Source organism: Pseudophryne corroboree, chromosome 1, assembly GCF_028390025.1.
Source record: "Pseudophryne corroboree isolate aPseCor3 chromosome 1, aPseCor3.hap2, whole genome shotgun sequence".
Lineage (NCBI taxonomy): Eukaryota > Metazoa > Chordata > Amphibia > Anura > Myobatrachidae > Pseudophryne > Pseudophryne corroboree.
The window spans coordinates 334,959,520-334,977,975 of NC_086444.1; the positions used below are offsets into that span (position 1 = coordinate 334,959,520).

At 43.6% G+C, this 18,456-nt stretch overlaps 1 protein-coding gene across 3 annotated transcripts in view; it reads left to right on the forward strand.

Annotated features, from left to right (window-relative positions):
- ADGRD1 (adhesion G protein-coupled receptor D1) overlaps positions 1-18,456 on the forward strand; it is a 1,058,506-nt gene that overhangs the window by 174,075 nt on the left and 865,975 nt on the right. For all 3 annotated transcript variants that reach the window (XM_063964650.1, XM_063964651.1, XM_063964652.1), the window contains 2 exons: positions 15,900-15,958; positions 16,309-16,464. In XM_063964650.1, coding sequence (XP_063820720.1) covers positions 15,900-15,958; positions 16,309-16,464 — 215 coding nt within the window. The remainder of the gene's footprint in view (positions 1-15,899; positions 15,959-16,308; positions 16,465-18,456) is intronic.

Consider the following 18,456-nt stretch of genomic DNA (forward strand, 5'->3'; position numbering starts at 1 on the left):
TTACACTTAAACATGAAAGGTACAGTTATTACGGTAAGATAATATAGTATATGTAGCACAAACATTGTGTTCTCTGAATACAAAATAATATACTCAATTGATTTGTTTTGGGAATTTAATAAAATATAATGACAGGCAGGGACCACTTGTGTGCATTTACTACAGGTACACCACCGATAATCCCGCACCCACGGTTCCAGCATTGTGCTGTATTATTGGTTTTGCCAGATTATCGGTGGTATTATTGACGGTGGTGTCGGCAGCATCCTGACCCCCCCCTCCCCCCCTCTGCAGCCTAATTCTATCCAGTGTGTCTCCTACAGCCTAACTCTGGGGCTAATTCAGACCTGGTCGCTGCTGTGCGTTTTCGCACAGCGGACGATCAGTTCTGGACTGCGCATATGCAGGCATTGATCAATCCATCATGTGAATTCGGTTTACCATCTGTCACTTTGAGATCTTGTCCATGAAACAAGAGTTTCTAATATATGTTTGAGAAAACATGGTTGCTCATTTTTATGGATCTGTAAGCAAGGGCAGAACTGAGGATGATGTTCTGATCCGATCCTATGGTTGTAGAGACGGAGACCTGGATGGTTAGAGTGGCCTTCCATTGGGAAGACTAGAGTAAAGCTGCTGGTTTGCAAAACGAACCTGATGATAGAGGGCTAATTCAATTCTGTGGTATGATCTGCTGAGCTTTGCCGCGATGCATGGCTGCACACCTATCTGTCAGATGTGGTACCCTTGATCACTTTTTTTCTTTATTTTTTGGACACCAAGGGAGGTAACTTTATAATATATCATTAATTATTTTTTTACGTAAAACTTTTTATTGAACATAAACAAATTACAACTTGCAGGGTAACATTGGTTAGCAGCTGTTTGCAAACAGTTTACAGCTTTATAAAGTGCAATTAATTTAATTGTACTATAAGCAAATGTTACTAAATAAGCAGTTCTAATTAATACATGTTATTTATTTTTACACTAATAAAACACCAGGTGCTATGTGAGTGTGGTGGTCTAAAGGGTATAAACAGGGAGCAGTATATAATATATCGACCAGTGACCGCTAGGTTTGAAGTATGCTAGAGATATATAGAAGGATACTTGGAATTTAACAGATCGTAGTTTAATATATGGTATATTTTCCCCTGTTAGTGGAAGTATTATCTACACTGGTGTACTTATGCAGATGTGTCTTTGCAGCTGGATAACTGTTCAGCCAGCGCAGGACTCAGGAATTTCCGCACTGTTCTCCTGTTGGTACTTATTAAGCTGTCTAAACGTGCACAGGAACAATTGCTTTCTGTGCTGACATTAACCTTTGTATTACCAGGGATTGTACCAGAGGCGTAACTCTGGGAGGCAACGGAGTCATCTGCCGCCGGGCTCCTGCTGTGAAGGGGGGCACCTCTCCTCTCATTCTGTGACACCATTGAATTAAGTTAATTGATAGCTGCCGCTATCTCTTTAGTGGCCGACTTCCTCACTGGTCCCTGCACCTTACAGGTCACACCCTTTTTATTATACTGTAGATACACATTATACAAGTGTCATACGCAGGATTACAAATCTTAACCTATTACACTGGAAGTAGAAACCTTACTAATGAATCTGTTGAGTTACAGTGTAGCGCTCAGTCCTAACTTTTAGTTTTTCACTTAGGTGGAAGTGATATATTCTAAGAGTGTGCTTGGTTTAGTTCAATGGGTGTTTTGGATATCTCCAATGGTCTATTGTAACACTAAATAATTAATACTAAATAACTAAATCCCACAAATGAAATGTCCACATACAGATAATAAATGATAGCGTAGGTTTATTATTGTCAATGTTACTAACAGTGAGAGTTATGAGTAACTCTTTGTCTTTATGTAGATTGAGTGTGTGTTGTAGCCTGCGGCGTCCCGCACGGCTGCTGACACTCGTTACTGTTCAAGTCCGTATTGAAAATATATAAAAAGGTATAGTGTGTGAAATAAAATTATATATATATATATATATATAGCGAAAAAATGTCAAAAAGCTGGAACAAAAACAAAAGGCAAAAACAAAAACAAAGCAAACCCCAGTCGTGGGTTTCTTCACGGTTTGGGTGTCTGGGGTTAATCAGGAAAACGTCGGTTGCTCCGGACTAGTCTTTCTCTCTATACTCCGCTTCACATGGCGTGTCCTTGTTCAGACACGCCTGGAAGCCGGAGGGTTCGAGAGGCTGACCTGTCTAGGGTGAAGGGGAAACTCTGTCAGTGCTCTGCGGAGCGACTTCAGGAGTGACCCCTGCCGCATACGGAGACTCACCTTCAGTTTCCTTCTGTTCCCCCGTCGCACCTCGTCACCGACTTCTTCTCTTGGTTTCTCTTCTGTTGCTAGGCAGCGTGGTTGGTTTCCGGGTTTCCCCGATCACGTGACCGGGACTCTGCTCCGTAGTAGGCGCTTGTAGTGATCTTTGTCTGTTTCAGTATTCAGATAGCAGTGTTAGCTCCAACGCGTTTCAGCCTCGAGGGCCTTCCTTTGGGAGAAGTGGATGATTGGAATGGTGTTTTCCAAGTTTTTAAAGGCACATTAGTGTGACATCATAGGTCATGTGATTAAAGTTCCTGTTCGCCATTGGTCTCCTTATTCCTGACCAATGTGTTGCTGTCACATTAGCAAGATATGCTTTCTGTTAGTTTTAGTTTTAAAAGTCAGCAAGGTCTGTATGGATATTGCATTTGTGCAGAAAAAAGTTGCATTTATGCAGAGAAAGTTACTAACTTAAACATATGGACATTACTTTTTGTGACGTTTGGTGTAATTGGTGTATATGTTATGAGGATCATGTTCTGATCAGGGTTGTTTGATTATAGGTAAATTAAGGTATAATTGATGTAGTAGATAAAGGCTTTCTAAGTAATTCTTTTGCATAGAACTTCAAATGGATATGTGCATCTGGCCCGTCCCTGCAAGTGGTTTGTGTACCTTAAGAAAACATCGATATGTTTATTCCTAAATCAAAATGTTTTGGTCTTTTTTATTTTTTGCATATCAATGATTTCACTTCATTGTCACGATTAAGTCCCATGCTAGCTAGTGTCTTTAGCTCATACATCCATCTTAATTCCATGGTGTTAATTTTTGTGCTATAGTCCCCTCCCCTCCAATTAGGGTGTATTTCCTGAATCCCTATGAATTTGAGGGATAATGGGTTACTGTCATGATGGTCCTTAAAATGTTTTGATAGGTTGTGGTCTTCTAGCCCCTTTTTGATGTTCCGAATATGCTCACTAATTCTTGTTTTCAAGGGGCGTATGGTGCGTCCTACATATTGTTTGGGGCATCCACACTCTAGTAGGTAGACGACACCTTTACTGTTACAAGTTATCCTCTCTTTGATGTTGTAAGTTCTTTTTGTATTGGTGGAGCTAAATTGTGTGGCTGGTTTTGTGCTGCGCATTTTGCTGTTTTTGCATCCCATGCATGTACCACAGTAATAGAATCCTGACAAAGGTTTGGAATTATTAATATGGGATTGGGTCATTTTGTTTGGTTTTATATAGCTGTGTACCAGTTTTTGCTTCAAATCAGGTGCTTTTCTAAATATGACTTTCGGTTTTGTGTCTAGTATGTCGTTCAGGATTTCATCTTCCATGAGAAGTGGCCAGTGTTTTTTAAGGATGTGTTGTAGGGTTCTGGCTTGTTGTGTGTAGTTCGTGATAAATAGAACCTGATCCGAGTATTCCCTGTCTTTCTTGTTTTTATACTGAAGTAAATGGCTTCTGTCTGTTTCCCCCACTGCACCGTATGCCTCCTCTAGCAATTCCTCTTTGTATTGTTTCTCTTTAAATTCTGTCATCATTTCTCTGCCTTGGGTCATGTAGTCCGTTTTCTTTGAGCAATTTCTCCTTAGTCTTGTAAATTGTCCCTTTGGAATGGATTTAAGCCAGTTGGGATGATGTCCGCTGGTGGATATGATATAGCTATTTACGTCAACAGTTTTCCTAAAGGTTTTTGTGTGTAGTTGGTCATTTTCTGAAAAGATGTTTAGGTCAAGGAAATTCACATTGTTCTTGCTATAGGTGGTTGTGAAGTGTAGGTTATTCGTGTTCTGGTTCATTGACTGAATGAATTCTTTTAGTGTTTCCTCCTCTCCTCGCCATATGAAAAATATGTCATCTATGTAGCGTGTCCAGAGCACGAGACTCGCCCCCAGCCCTGGGCTCCCCCACACGTGATGGTCTTCCCACCAACTCATAAAGAGATTGGCGTAGCTGGGGGCGAATCTCGTGCCCATCGCGGTACCCTTGATCTGTAGGTAGAATTCATCCTCAAACCATAGGTAGTTGTGTTTGAGTATGAAGTAGATACTATCAATGATAAACTGTCTCTGTGTGTCTGGCAGGTTTTCGTCTTTTTCTAGATGGTATTTGATACTTGAGATCCCTTGATCGTGGTCTATCACTGTGTATAGTGATGTTACATCTGAGGTTACAAGCCACATTTCTTCGTCCCACTCTAATCCTTTAATTTTGTTTAATATGTGTGTTGTGTCTCGTAAATATGATTTTTGTTTCTGTACATATGGTTGTAGATTTGTGTCTATATACTCTGACAAGTGTGAAGTTAATGAACCAATGCCGGATATGATGGGTCTTCCTGGTGGGTTTTGTGGATCTTTGTGTAGTTTTGGCAAGTAATAGAAGACTGGAATGATGGGGTGGGGAGTCTGTATGTATTGGTGTTCAGATTGGTTGAGGATACCAGTATTTGCTCCCTTTTGTAGATGGTGGTCTAGTTCCTTCTGAAATGTAGTGGTTGGGTCTCCGCCTAGTTTTCGGTATGTGTTGGTGTCACCTAAGATACGGTATGCCTCGTTGATGTATTGGGATTTGTTGAGGATGACTATACCCTTCCCTTTATCGGCTGGTTTTATGATCAATGAGTGGTTGTCTTGTAGTTCTTGTAGTGCTCTCTTTTCCTGTTTAGATAAGTTACTCTTGGGATTGTTTGTGTTGAGTTTCTCTATGTCACTTTCTACCATCTTAATGAATGCATCTATTTGTGTTCCTTTTAGATGACTAGGGTAGAATGTGGATGGTGGTTTAAGTTTACTATGTCTAATGTTGTCTGTATCTCCTTGATTTCTAACCGGGGCTGGTGTTGTTGTTGCATAGTATTTCTTAAGGGTTAGTTTCCGAGCAAATTTATGGAGGTCAAGGTAGGTGTTAAATTTGTCAAGTTTGGCTGTGGGTGCGAATTTAAGGCCTTTGTCTAGGAGTTTTAAGTCATTGTTTGTCAGTATAGTGTCGCTAAGGTTAAATATTCCTTTCCCCAATTCTTCTGTCACTACAGGTGGTTTGTCTTTGTTCTTTTCTCCCCCCCTGCATCCCCTTCTTGTTCTTCTAGTTTTCGTTTCCCTGTTTTTGTCGGTGTGCTGTTGGTGTTCTTGTCGTGTCCCTTTGGGTGGCTGACCCCTAAAAAAGACTGGTTTGATGCACATGATTCTATATCCTGTTCTTCTAGTGGTTTGTTTGAAATAGGGTCTGACAACTTTATTGGTCCGTGTGGTACTTGCAGGGACTTGGTGACCTGTGGGTCTATGGGTATCTTTCTAAGGGTTGTGTGTACCCTCTCTGTGATAAAGGTGCTTGCCTGGTTCTGATTGTCCCACCCTTTCTCTAGTGATAGTCTTGCTACTTCCTCGTATTGTGGATCTTCCTCTATCTCATAGATTGAAAATGAAACTAATGACTCTGCGGCTTCTGTTGAGGAGATAGATGAGTCCTGTTCTAGATTTGCATCTATTTCAGTGTTTGTTTCAGTCTTGTGAATTTTTGACATGTACTGCTGGTATGTTAGGTTGAGTCTTTTATAGACTGGGGTTCTGTTGTTCTTCCCTTTTGGGATGGGTTTTAAATTGACTCTAGACTTCTCATTCCCTTGCTTTGAGATTTTATTGTTGGCTTTCTGTGGTTTTCTAACTCCAAATTTGTCTCTGAGAATTTTTCTTTTTTTAGTTTCTATTAGTTCACCCTCTCGTCTTAAAATTCTTTGTGCAGTGATTTCAGAGAGATTGATAAATTCTTGTTCCTGTTTGTAGGGCTCTAGTTGGATATCTAGTGTTTCAATAGTCTTGGCAATGGATTCTAGCTCTGATGTGTTTGTCTCTACAAGTAGTGTAATTAGATTCTTTGAGCACTCATTCAGGATGTTGTTCCATTTTGTCATAAAGGGTATATTTTCTCTGTTGTGTGTGGGTTTTTTTTTTCAGTTTAAGTCCTCTGGGAATCAGTTCATTCTTGAGGTACCAGTTAAGTGTATGTGTGTCCCACCATAGGTTGGTTTCTTTGTTAATCAGTTTTTCTAGTTGAAGGAAGGTGTTGCAAAATGTGTTTTTGTCATTTGTTTGTGTGTTGGGGATAACTAAAGCCTGGAAGGCTGTTCTGGCCCTATCATCTCTAGTGTTCCTTATTTCGATCAATCCCATATGTGATCCCTTGCTGCAGATAATGGTCACTTGGTAGAGAAGGCTGTTATCGGGTTTATCTGCGCACTGATATCCTCAGTGTGTGGACGAGCTGCTAACACTTGCAGGTGACCGGACTACAGATTGTGGAAACAGTTGAGTTACAGTGTAGCGCTCAGTCCTAACTTTTAGTTTTTCACTTAGGTGGAAGTGATATATTCTAAGAGTGTGCTTGGTTTAGTTCAATGGGTGTTTTGGATATCTCCAATGGTCTATTGTAACACTAAATAATTAATACTAAATAACTAAATCCCACAAATGAAATGTCCACATACAGATAATAAATGATAGCGTAGGTTTATTATTGTCAATGTTACTAACAGTGAGAGTTATGAGTAACTCTTTGTCTTTATGTAGATTGAGTGTGTGTTGTAGCCTGCGGCGTCCCGCACGGCTGCTGACACTCGTTACTGTTCAAGTCCGTATTGAAAATATATAAAAAGGTATAGTGTGTGAAATAAAATAATATATATATATATATATAGCGAAAAAATGTCAAAAAGCTGGAACAAAAACAAAAGGCAAAAACAAAAACAAAGCAAACCCCAGTCGTGGGTTTCTTCACGGTTTGGGTGTCTGGGGTTAATCAGGAAAACGTCGGTTGCTCCGGACTAGTCTTTCTCTCTATACTCCGCTTCACATGGCGTGTCCTTGTTCAGACACGCCTGGAAGCCGGAGGGTTCGAGAGGCTGACCTGTCTAGGGTGAAGGGGAAACTCTGTCAGTGCTCTGCGGAGCGACTTCAGGAGTGACCCCTGCCGCATACGGAGACTCACCTTCAGTTTCCTTCTGTTCCCCCGTCGCACCTCGTCACCGACTTCTTCTCTTGGTTTCTCTTCTGTTGCTAGGCAGCGTGGTTGGTTTCCGGGTTTCCCCGATCACGTGACCGGGACTCTGCTCCGTAGTAGGCGCTTGTAGTGATCTTTGTCTGTTTCAGTATTCAGATAGCAGTGTTAGCTCCAACGCGTTTCAGCCTCGAGGGCCTTCCTTTGGGAGAAGTGGATGATTGGAATAGTGTTTTCCAAGTTTTTAAAGGCACATTAGTGTGACATCATAGGTCATGTGATTAAAGTTCCTGTTCGCCATTGGTCTCCTTATTCCTGACCAATGTGTTGCTGTCACATTAGCAAGATATGCTTTCTGTTAGTTTTAGTTTTAAAAGTCAGCAAGGTCTGTATGGATATTGCATTTGTGCAGAAAAAAGTTGCATTTATGCAGAGAAAGTTACTAACTTAAACATATGGACATTACTTTTTGTGACGTTTGGTGTAATTGGTGTATATGTTATGAGGATCATGTTCTGATCAGGGTTGTTTGATTATAGGTAAATTAAGGTATAATTGATGTAGTAGATAAAGGCTTTCTAAGTAATTCTTTTGCATAGAACTTCAAATGGATATGTGCATCTGGCCCGTCCCTGCAAGTGGTTTGTGTACCTTAAGAAAACATCGATATGTTTATTCCTAAATCAAAATGTTTTGGTCTTTTTTATTTTTTGCATATCAATGATTTCACTTCATTGTCACGATTAAGTCCCATGCTAGCTAGTGTCTTTAGCTCATACATCCATCTTAATTCCATGGTGTTAATTTTTGTGCTATAGTCCCCTCCCCTCCAATTAGGGTGTATTTCCTGAATCCCTATGAATTTGAGGGATAATGGGTTACTGTCATGATGGTCCTTAAAATGTTTTGATAGGTTGTGGTCTTCTAGCCCCTTTTTGATGTTCCGAATATGCTCACTAATTCTTGTTTTCAAGGGGCGTATGGTGCGTCCTACATATTGTTTGGGGCATCCACACTCTAGTAGGTAGACGACACCTTTACTGTTACAAGTTATCCTCTCTTTGATGTTGTAAGTTCTTTTTGTATTGGTGGAGCTAAATTGTGTGGCTGGTTTTGTGCTGCGCATTTTGCTGTTTTTGCATCCCATGCATGTACCACAGTAATAGAATCCTGACAAAGGTTTGGAATTATTAATATGGGATTGGGTCATTTTGTTTGGTTTTATATAGCTGTGTACCAGTTTTTGCTTCAAATCAGGTGCTTTTCTAAATATGACTTTCGGTTTTGTGTCTAGTATGTCGTTCAGGATTTCATCTTCCATGAGAAGTGGCCAGTGTTTTTTCCTGATTAACCCCAGACACCCAAACCGTGAAGAAACCCACGACTGGGGTTTGCTTTGTTTTTGTTTTTGCCTTTTGTTTTTGTTCCAGCTTTTTGACATTTTTTCGCTATATATATATATATATATTATTTTATTTCACACACTATACCTTTTTATATATTTTCAATACGGACTTGAACAGTAACGAGTGTCAGCAGCCGTGCGGGACGCCGCAGGCTACAACACACACTCAATCTACATAAAGACAAAGAGTTACTCATAACTCTCACTGTTAGTAACATTGACAATAATAAACCTACGCTATCATTTATTATCTGTATGTGGACATTTCATTTGTGGGATTTAGTTATTTAGTATTAATTATTTAGTGTTACAATAGACCATTGGAGATATCCAAAACACCCATTGAACTAAACCAAGCACACTCTTAGAATATATCACTTCCACCTAAGTGAAAAACTAAAAGTTAGGACTGAGCGCTACACTGTAACTCAACTGTTTCCACAATCTGTAGTCCGGTCACCTGCAAGTGTTAGCAGCTCGTCCACACACTGAGGATCTCAGTGCGCAGATAAACCCGATAACAGCCTTTACTAATGAATCTATTTGCTCCTGTATAGGAAATATGAGAATTCTAACCATATAAAGTTACTTTTATGACAATTACATGTAACTTCATATATTTCGAATTCTCATGCTTCCTGTTCAGGAGCAAATCGCTCCATCAGTAAAGTGTCTGCTTTCAGTGTAACGGGTCATTATTATTTGTTATTATTTATTTATTAACAGTTTCTTATATAGCGCAGCAAATTTCATTGCGCTTTACAATTGGACATGGGTTCTAATCCTGGGCATGACTGCTAAGAAATGTGTGATTTATAATAAAAGACAATGAAATGTATATACACAGTATATACATTTTTTCCAGAACACTACATACACACACACGCACGCACGCACGCACACACACACATATATAATTTATATATATATATATATTTCTCTAACGTCCTAAGTGGATGCTGGGGACTCCGTAAGGACCATGGGGAATAGCGGCTCCGCAGGAGACTGGGCACAAAAGTAAAGCTTTAGAACTACCTGGTGTGCACTGGCTCCTCCCCCTATGACCCACCTCCAAGCCTCAGTTAGATTTTTGTGCCCGAACGAGAAGGGTGCACACTAGGTGGCTCTCCTGAGCTGCTTAGTGAAAAGTTTAGTTTTAGGTTTTTTATTTTCAGTGAGACCTGCTGGCAACAGGCTCACTGCATCGAGGGACTAAGGGGAGAAGAAGCGAACTCACCTGCGTGCAGAGTGGATTGGGCTTCTTAGGCAACTGGACATTAGCTCCAGAGGGACGATCACAGGCCCAGCCATGGATGGGTCCCAGAGCCGCGCCGCCGGTCCCCTTACAGAGCCAGAAGACAGAAGAGGTCCGGAAAATCGGCGGCAGAAGACGTCCTGTCTTCAACAAGGTAGCGCACAGCACTGCAGCTGTGCGCCATTGCTCTCAGCACACTTCACACTCCGGTCACTGAGGGTGCAGGGCGCTGGGGGGGGGGCGCCCTGAGACGCAATAAAAACACCTTGGATGGCAAAAAATGCATCACATATAGCTCCAGGGCTATATGGATGAATTTAACCCCTGCCAGAATACATAGAAAAACGGGAGATAAGGCCGCCGAAAAGGGGGCGGAGCCTATCTCCTCAGCACACTGGCGCCATTTTCCCTCACAGCTCCGTTGGAGGGAAGCTCCCTGGCTCTCCCCTGCAGTCACTACACTACAGAAAGGGTTAAAAAAGAGAAGGGGGGCACTAATTACGCGCAGTATTAAAGATACAGCAGCTATAAGGGGAAAAACACTTATATAAGGTTATCCCTGTATATATATAGCGCTCTGGTGTGTGCTGGCAAACTCTCCCTCTGTCTCCCCAAAGGGCTAGTGGGGTCCTGTCCTCTATCAGAGCATTCCCTGTGTGTGTGCTGTATGTCGGTACGTTTGTGTCGACATGTATGAGGAGAAAAATGATGTGGAGACGGAGCAGATTGCCTGTCATAGTGATGTTACCCCCTAGGGGGTCGACACCTGAGTGGATGAACTGTTGGAAGGAATTACGTAACAGTGTCAGCTCTGTATAAAAGACAGTGGTTGACATGAGACAGCCGGCTACTCAGCTTGTGCCTGTCCAGACGTCTCATAGGCCGTCAGGGGCTCTAAAGCGCCCGTTACCTCAGATGGCAGATATAGACACCGACACGGATACTGACTCCAGTGTCGACGGTGAAGAGACAAGTGTGACTTCCAGTGGGGCCACACGTTACATGATTGAGGCAATGAAAAATGTTTTACACATTTCTGATAATTCGAGTACCACCAAAAAGGGGTATTATGTTCGGTGAGGAAAAACTACCTGTAGTTTTCCTGAATCTGAGAAATTAAATGAGGTGTGTGATGATGCGTGGTTTTCCCCCGATAACAACTGATAATTTCTAAAATGTTATTGGCATTATATCCTTTCCCGCCAGAGGTTAGGGTGCGTTGGGAAACACCCCCTAGGGTGGATAAAGCGCTCACACGCTTGTAAGAACAAGGGCTCTACCCTCTCCTGAGATGGCCGCCCTTAAGGATCCTGCTGATAGAAAGCAGGAGGGCATCCTAAAAGGTATTTACACACATACTGGTGTTATACTGCGACCAGCAATCGCCTCAGCCTGGATGTGCAGTGCTGGGTTGGCGTGGTCGGATTCCCTGACTGAAAATATTGATACCCTAGATAGGGACAGTATATTATTGCATATAGAGCATTTAAAAGATGCATTTCTATATATGCGTGATGCACAGCGGAATATTTGCCGACTGGCATCAAGTCTAAGTGCGTTGTCCATTTCTACCAGTAGAGGGTTATGGACACGACAGTGGTCAGGTGATGCGGATTCCAAACGGCATTTGGAAGTATTGCCTTATTAAGGGGAGGAGTTATTTGGGGTCGGTCTTTCAGACCTGGTGGCCACGGCAACAGCTGGGAAATCCACGTTTGTACCCCAGGTCGCCTCTCAACATGAGAAGACGCCGTATTATCAGGCGCAGTCTTTTCGTGGGCAAGCGGGCAAAAGGTTCCTCATTTCTGCCCCGTGACAGAGGGAGAGGAAAAAGGCTGCAGAAATCAGCCAGTTCCCAGGAACAGAAACCCTCTCCCGCCTCTGCCAAGCCCTCAGTATGACGCTGGGGCTTTACAAGCAGAATCAGGCATGGTGGGGGCCCGTCTCAATGAATTTCAGCGCGCAGTGGGCTCACTCACAAGTAGACCCCTGGATCCTTCAGGTGATATCTCAGGGGTACAAATTGGAATTCGAGACGTCTCCCCCTCGCCGTTTCTAAAGTCGGCTTTACGGATGTCTCCTTCTGACAGGGAGACAGTTTTGGAAGCCATTCACAAGCTGTATTCCCAGCAGGTGATAATCAGGGTACCCCTCCTGCAACAGGGAACGGGGTATTATTCCACACTGTTGTGGTACCGAAGCCGGACGGCTCGGTGAGACCGATTCTAAATCTAAAATCTTTGAACACTTACATACAGAGGTTCAAATTCAAGATTGAGTCACTCAGAGCAGTGATTGCGAACCTGGAAGAAGAGGACTACATGATGTCTCGGTACATCAAGGATGCTTACCTTCATGTCCCAATTTACCCTTCTCACCAAGGGTACCTCAGGTTTATGGTACAGAACTGTCACTATCAGTTTCAGACGCTGCCGTAGGGATGGTCCACGGCACCCCGGGTCTTTACCAAGGTAATGGCCGAAATGATGATACTCCTTCGAAGGAAGGGAATTTTAGTTATCCCTTACTTGGACGATTCCCTGATAAGGGTAAGATCCAGGGAACAGTTGGAGGTCGGTGTAGCACTATCTCAGGTAGTGTTGCGGCAGCACGATTGGATTCTCAATATTCCAAAATCGCAGCTGATTCCGACGACTCGTCTTCTGTTCTTAGGGACGATCCTGGACACAGTTCAGAAAAAGGTGTTTCTCCCGGAGGAGAAAGTCAGGGAGTTAGCCGAGCTAGTCGGGAACCTCCTATAACCGAGCCAAGTCTCAGTACATCAATGAGATGGTTCTGGAAAAAATGGTGGCTTCCTATGAAGCAATCCCATGCGGCAGATTCCACGCAAGAACTTTCCAGTGGGACCTGCTGGACAAATGGTCTGGGTCGCATCTTCAGATGCATCAGCGGATAACCCTGTCACCAAGCACAAGGGTGTCTCTCCTGTGGTGGTTGCAGAGTGCTCATCTTCTAGAGGGCCGCACATTCAGGACTGGGTCCTGGTGACCACGGATGCCAGCCTGCGAGGCTGGGGAGCAGTCACACAGGGAAGGAATTTCCAGAGCTTATGGTCAAGCCTGGAGACATCACTTCACATAAATATCCTGAAGCTAAGGGCCATTTACAATGCTCTAAGCTCAGCAAGACCTCTGCTTCAAGGTCACCCGGAGTTGATCCATTCGGACAACATCACGGCAGTCACCCACGTAAACAGACAGGGTGACACAAGAAGCAGAAGGGCAATGGCAGAAGCTGCAAGGATTCTTCGCTGGGCGGAAAATCATGTGATAGCACTGTCAGCAGTATTCATTCCGGGAGTGGACAACTGGGAAGCAGACTTCCTCAGCAGACACGACCTCCACCCGGGAGAGTGGGGACTTCACCCAGAAGTCTTCCACATGTTTATAAAACTCGACAAGTATTGCGCCAGGTCAAGGGACCCTCAGGCAATAGCTGTAGACGCTCTGGTAACACAGTGGGTGTACCAGTCAGTGTATGTGTTCCCTCCTCTGCCTCTCATAACCAAGGTACTGAGAATTATAAGATGGAGAGGAGTAAGCACTATATTCGTGGCTCCGGATTGGCCAAGAAGGACTTGGTAACCGGAACTTCAAGAGATGCTCACGGAGGATCCGTGGCCTCTACCTCTAAGAAGGGACCTGCTCCAGCAAGGACCCTGTCTGTTCCAAGACTTACCGCGGCTGCGTTTAACGGCAGGGCGGTTGAACGCCGGATCCTGAAGGAAAAAGGCATTCCGGATGAAGTCATTCCTATCCTGATCAAAGCCAGGAAAGATATAACCGCAAAACATTATCACCGCATTTGGCGAAAATATGTTGCGTGGTGCGAGGCCAGTAAGGCCCCGACGGAGGAATTTTCAACTAGGTCGATTCCTACATTTCCTGCAAACAGGAGTGTCTATGGGCCTGAAATGGGGGTCCATTAAGGTTCAAATTTCGGCCCTGTCAATTTTCTTCCAAAAAGAACTAGCTTCAGTCCCTGAAGTTCAGACGTTTGTGAAAGGGGTACTGTATATACAGCCTCCTTTTGTGCCTCCAGTGGCACCTTGGGATCTAAATGTAGTTTTTGGGTTCCAAAAGTCACATTGGTTTGAACCACTTAAATGTGTGGAGTTAAAATATCTCACATGGAAAGTGGTCATGCTGTTGGCCCTGGCCTGGGCCAGGTGCGTGTCAGAATTGGCGGCTTTATCCTGTAAAAGCCCTCATCTGATTTTCCATTCGGACAGGGCGGGATTTTCCATTCGGACAGGGCGGAATTGAGGACTTGTCCTCAGTTTCTCCCTAAGGTGGTTTTCAACGTTTCACCTGAATCAACCTATTGTGGTGCCTGCGGCTACTAGGGACTTGGAGGACTCCAAGTTGCTAGACGTTGTCAGAGCCCTGGAAATATAGGTTTCCAGGACGGCTGGAGTCAGAAAATCTGACTCGTTGTTTATTCTGTATGCACCCAACAAGCTGGGTGCTCCTGCTGCTAAGCAGACTATTGCTCGTTGGATTTGTAGTACAATTCAGCTTGCACATTCTGTGGCAGGCCTGCCACAGCCAAAATCTGTAAAAGCCCATTCCACAAGGAAGGTGGGCTCATCTTGGGCGGCTGCCCGAGGGGTCTCGGCTTTACAACTTTGCCGAGCAGCTACTTGGTCAGGAGCAAATACGTTTGTAAAATTCTACAAATTTGATACCCTGGCTGAGGAGGACCGGGAGTTCTCTCATTTGGTGCTGCAGAGTCATCCGCACTCTCCCGCCCGTTTGGGAGCTTTGGTATAATCCCCATGGTCCTTACGGAGTCCCCAGCATCCACTTAGGACGTTAGAGAAAATAAGAATTTACTTACCGATAATTCTATTTCTCGTAGTCCGTAGTGGATGCTGGGCGCCTATCCCAAGTGCGGATTGTCTGCAATACTGGTACATAGTTATTGTTACCAAAAAATCGGGTTATTGCTGTAGTGAGCCATCTTTTCTAGAGGCTCCTCTGTTATCATGCTGTTAACTGGGTTTAGATCACAAGTTATATGGTGTGATTGGTGTGGCTGGTATGAGTCTTACCCGGGATTCAAAATCCTTCCTTATTGTGTACGCTCGTCCGGGCACAGTATCCTAACTGAGGCTTGGAGGAGGGTCATAGGGGGAGGAGCCAGTGCACACCAGGTAGTTCTAAAGCTTTACTTTTGTGCCCAGTCTCCTGCGGAGCCGCTATTCCCCATGGTCCTTACGGAGTCCCCAGCATCCACTACGAACTACGAGAAATAGAATTATCGGTAAGTAAATTCTTATTATATATATATATATACACACACACACACACACACACACATATATATATATATATATATATATACATACGCACACATACATACATATATTTATCTAACTATAGGGGGGCACCAATATTTATCTTGCCTCTGGGCGACTGGGACAAACTTACGCCACTGGATTGTACTGTATAATAAAAATCTGCCATCAGGCTTTAAGTAATGGCACTGCATTATCATAATACTAATAATTATTCTTATTATGAATTTAGTATTGTCATTTTTAAGATCACAGGTAAAAAGTAATAGCCTGCGAGATGCAGGAGGTGTCGAACTTTGTGCGAGTCTGCCCAGATTTTGAATGTGGCAATCATTTAAGTGGCAATACCAACCTGGTTTTACCGTGTAAATGATTGCCGCTTTAAAAATCCAGGCAGACTCTCACAAAATCCCGCTCCTTCTGCTTCTGGCAGGCTATTAAATTTTTACCCCACATTTGTTTCAGTACAACAACACAGGGTTAACCTTGAATGTAAGCCAGTAGTTTTTACCATTCCTTAGGTACATGTTTATTGTTTCCACAAAAAAAGTGCAGAATATTTTCATGCACAGCTAGCTTTATTGATTGTCATGTAAAAATCTATAGTAAGTGCTGATTTCTTGGCAGGTGATGAAGCCTTTGTTGCTGCAACAATTTCAAGTGCTCCTGGGACATCATATCCTATGGTAAGAGCTAAATCAATCACAATGTTATAGTGCAGGCTTTTTATTTTTTAAATGCTTATTTTCACTATGTACTATAGAATTTTTAATAACTACTAACTCTGCTGTAAGCATGTTTGAAAATGAATATTATTATTTTTGGTCAGATTGATGACATTCATAGTAATCTCTCTAGCACAGAGGTGGGCAGTAAGTGGCCTACTTTCTGAGAGTTCCAGATTGCTCTGCAATGTGCTTATTTCAGTAATGTGACAGCTTGAGTGAGATGACAGGTCATGGAGAGAATGGTTGCTCATATGAAGAACGTACACTGTCTTTCAAAGGGATGGGTGATTGTATTGTCTCTTTTCTAGGTCTCCACAGATGCTTATTATCCCATTATAACCAACCTTACCCAGGAGGGTGGGATATCTTCCCACTCACAGCATGGATTGGGCTACTTGGACATTGTCTCTCAAATTCTGCCCAACAAATCATTGACGAAAGACACAGCAGGCAACCTGACTCAGGTAACAGCAACATAACAAAATCTGAGCACTGAACACTGTTATACCGTATATACTCGAGTATAAGCCGACTTTTTCAGCACTTTTTTTTGTGCTGAAAAAGCCACCTCGGCTTATACTCAAGTCAGCTTTAGTGCCAGATATGCCCCACAGTGCCAGGTGTGCCAGATATGCCCCACAGTGCTAGATACTTACCCTCCGTCGCTCCCGCGCTGTCTTCTGAAGGAGGGACACGGAGAGCGCAACGCGCGGCTCTCCTGTGTCCCTCCTGCATCTCCAGCGGCAGCGGCGTCTGAGTGGTAAAGGAAGTGCACGAACCGGCACTTCCTTTAACACACGCCGCTGCCGCCGGAGATGCAGGAGGGACACAGGAGAGCCGCGCGTTGCGCTCTCCGTGTCCCTCCTTCAGAAGACAGCGCGGGAGCGACGGAGGGTAAGTATCTAGCACTGTGGGGCATATCTGGCACTGTGGGGCATATCTGGCACATCTGGCACTGTGGGGCATATCTGGCACTGTGGGGCATATCTGGCACATCTGGCACTGTGGGGCATATCTGGCACTGTGGGGCATATCTGGCACATCTGGCACTGTGGGGCATATCTGGCACTGTGGGGCATATCTGGCACATCTGGCATTGTGGGGCACATCTGGCACTGTGGGGCATATCTGGCACATCTGGCACTGTGGGGCATATCTGGCACTATGGGGCATATCTGGCACATCTGGCACTGTGGGGCATATCTGGCACTGTGGGGCATATCTGCCACATCTGGCACTGTGGGGCATATCTGGCACTATGAGGTCTGTGTACGGGTAGAGCTGCATTTCCCACCCTAGGCTTATACTCGAGTCAATAAGTTTTCCCAGGTTTTTGTGGTAAAATTAGGTGCCTCGGCTTATATTCGGGTCGACTTATACTCGAGTATATACGGTATATATATATATATATATATATATATACGCTTTGTCTGAATATATTATTAGGTACTGTACAATGAGTGCAAATATAGCAATACATGAAGTGCAGAACATAGGAGTATACAATCTATCTAAACATGCTATATAAACATTACTGCATATACAGTTGTTATTATTATTATTATTATTATTATTATTATTACATTTTATTTATACGGCGACAAAAGTGTTTTGCAGCGCCGTACAAAGGACAGTACAGGGAAACAAACTTAGCATTACAGTAAATAAATAACAAAAATAGAGTACAGGTAACAAGGAGCACCACAATTCTCAAAACATAATACAGCTAAGATGTAAGTAGTGAGGGAGTGATCATCGTACTACTAGGAGCTGGTGGCCATAGATAGAGATGAGCCTTTACCAGCAGGAGAAAAAGCAGGTAAAGATGGTCGCTGAGTAGGGGAGAGCTGCAAGTGAAATGTGTCAAGAAGAGGGCTTAGATAACAAGAGGAAAGAGGGCCCTGCTCTGAAGAGCTAACAATCTAGTGGGAAGGGTCGACAGGCAGATGACATGAGGTGCAAGCAAGCGAGAGGTAGCCTGATGGCAGTGTGCAAGCAAAGCAGAGATGTTCAAGGCATGAGGCAGGGGGATGGAGGAGCGGCCACAAGGCAGTACCCTCGGAACCAGAAGGTTCAGTATTGCTATTGGCTAAGGGAGGAGATTTATATAATAATTTTATAAGGTCTGTCCCATTTCCATGTCCCCCAAGTATCTCACTGCGAGGTAGACAAGACAGACCTAGGAACTGAGGGGAAGGTTACATGAAATGGAGAGGAGTGTGGGGAAGAGCGGCAGTTAGAGCAGGGGGAGGAGAGGTGGAAAGAGTACAGGGCTGAATAGAGCTTTGGATGAGGCAGGCTGAGGTGACCCAGGTCCTTTTTACTAGTGATGGTATAAGACTCAGTGATGGGGATCCTTTGGCACTCCAGCTGTTGTTGAACTACACATCCCAGCATGCCCTGCTACAGTTTTAGCATAGCCAAATAGGAAAACTGTAGCAGGGCATGCTGGGATA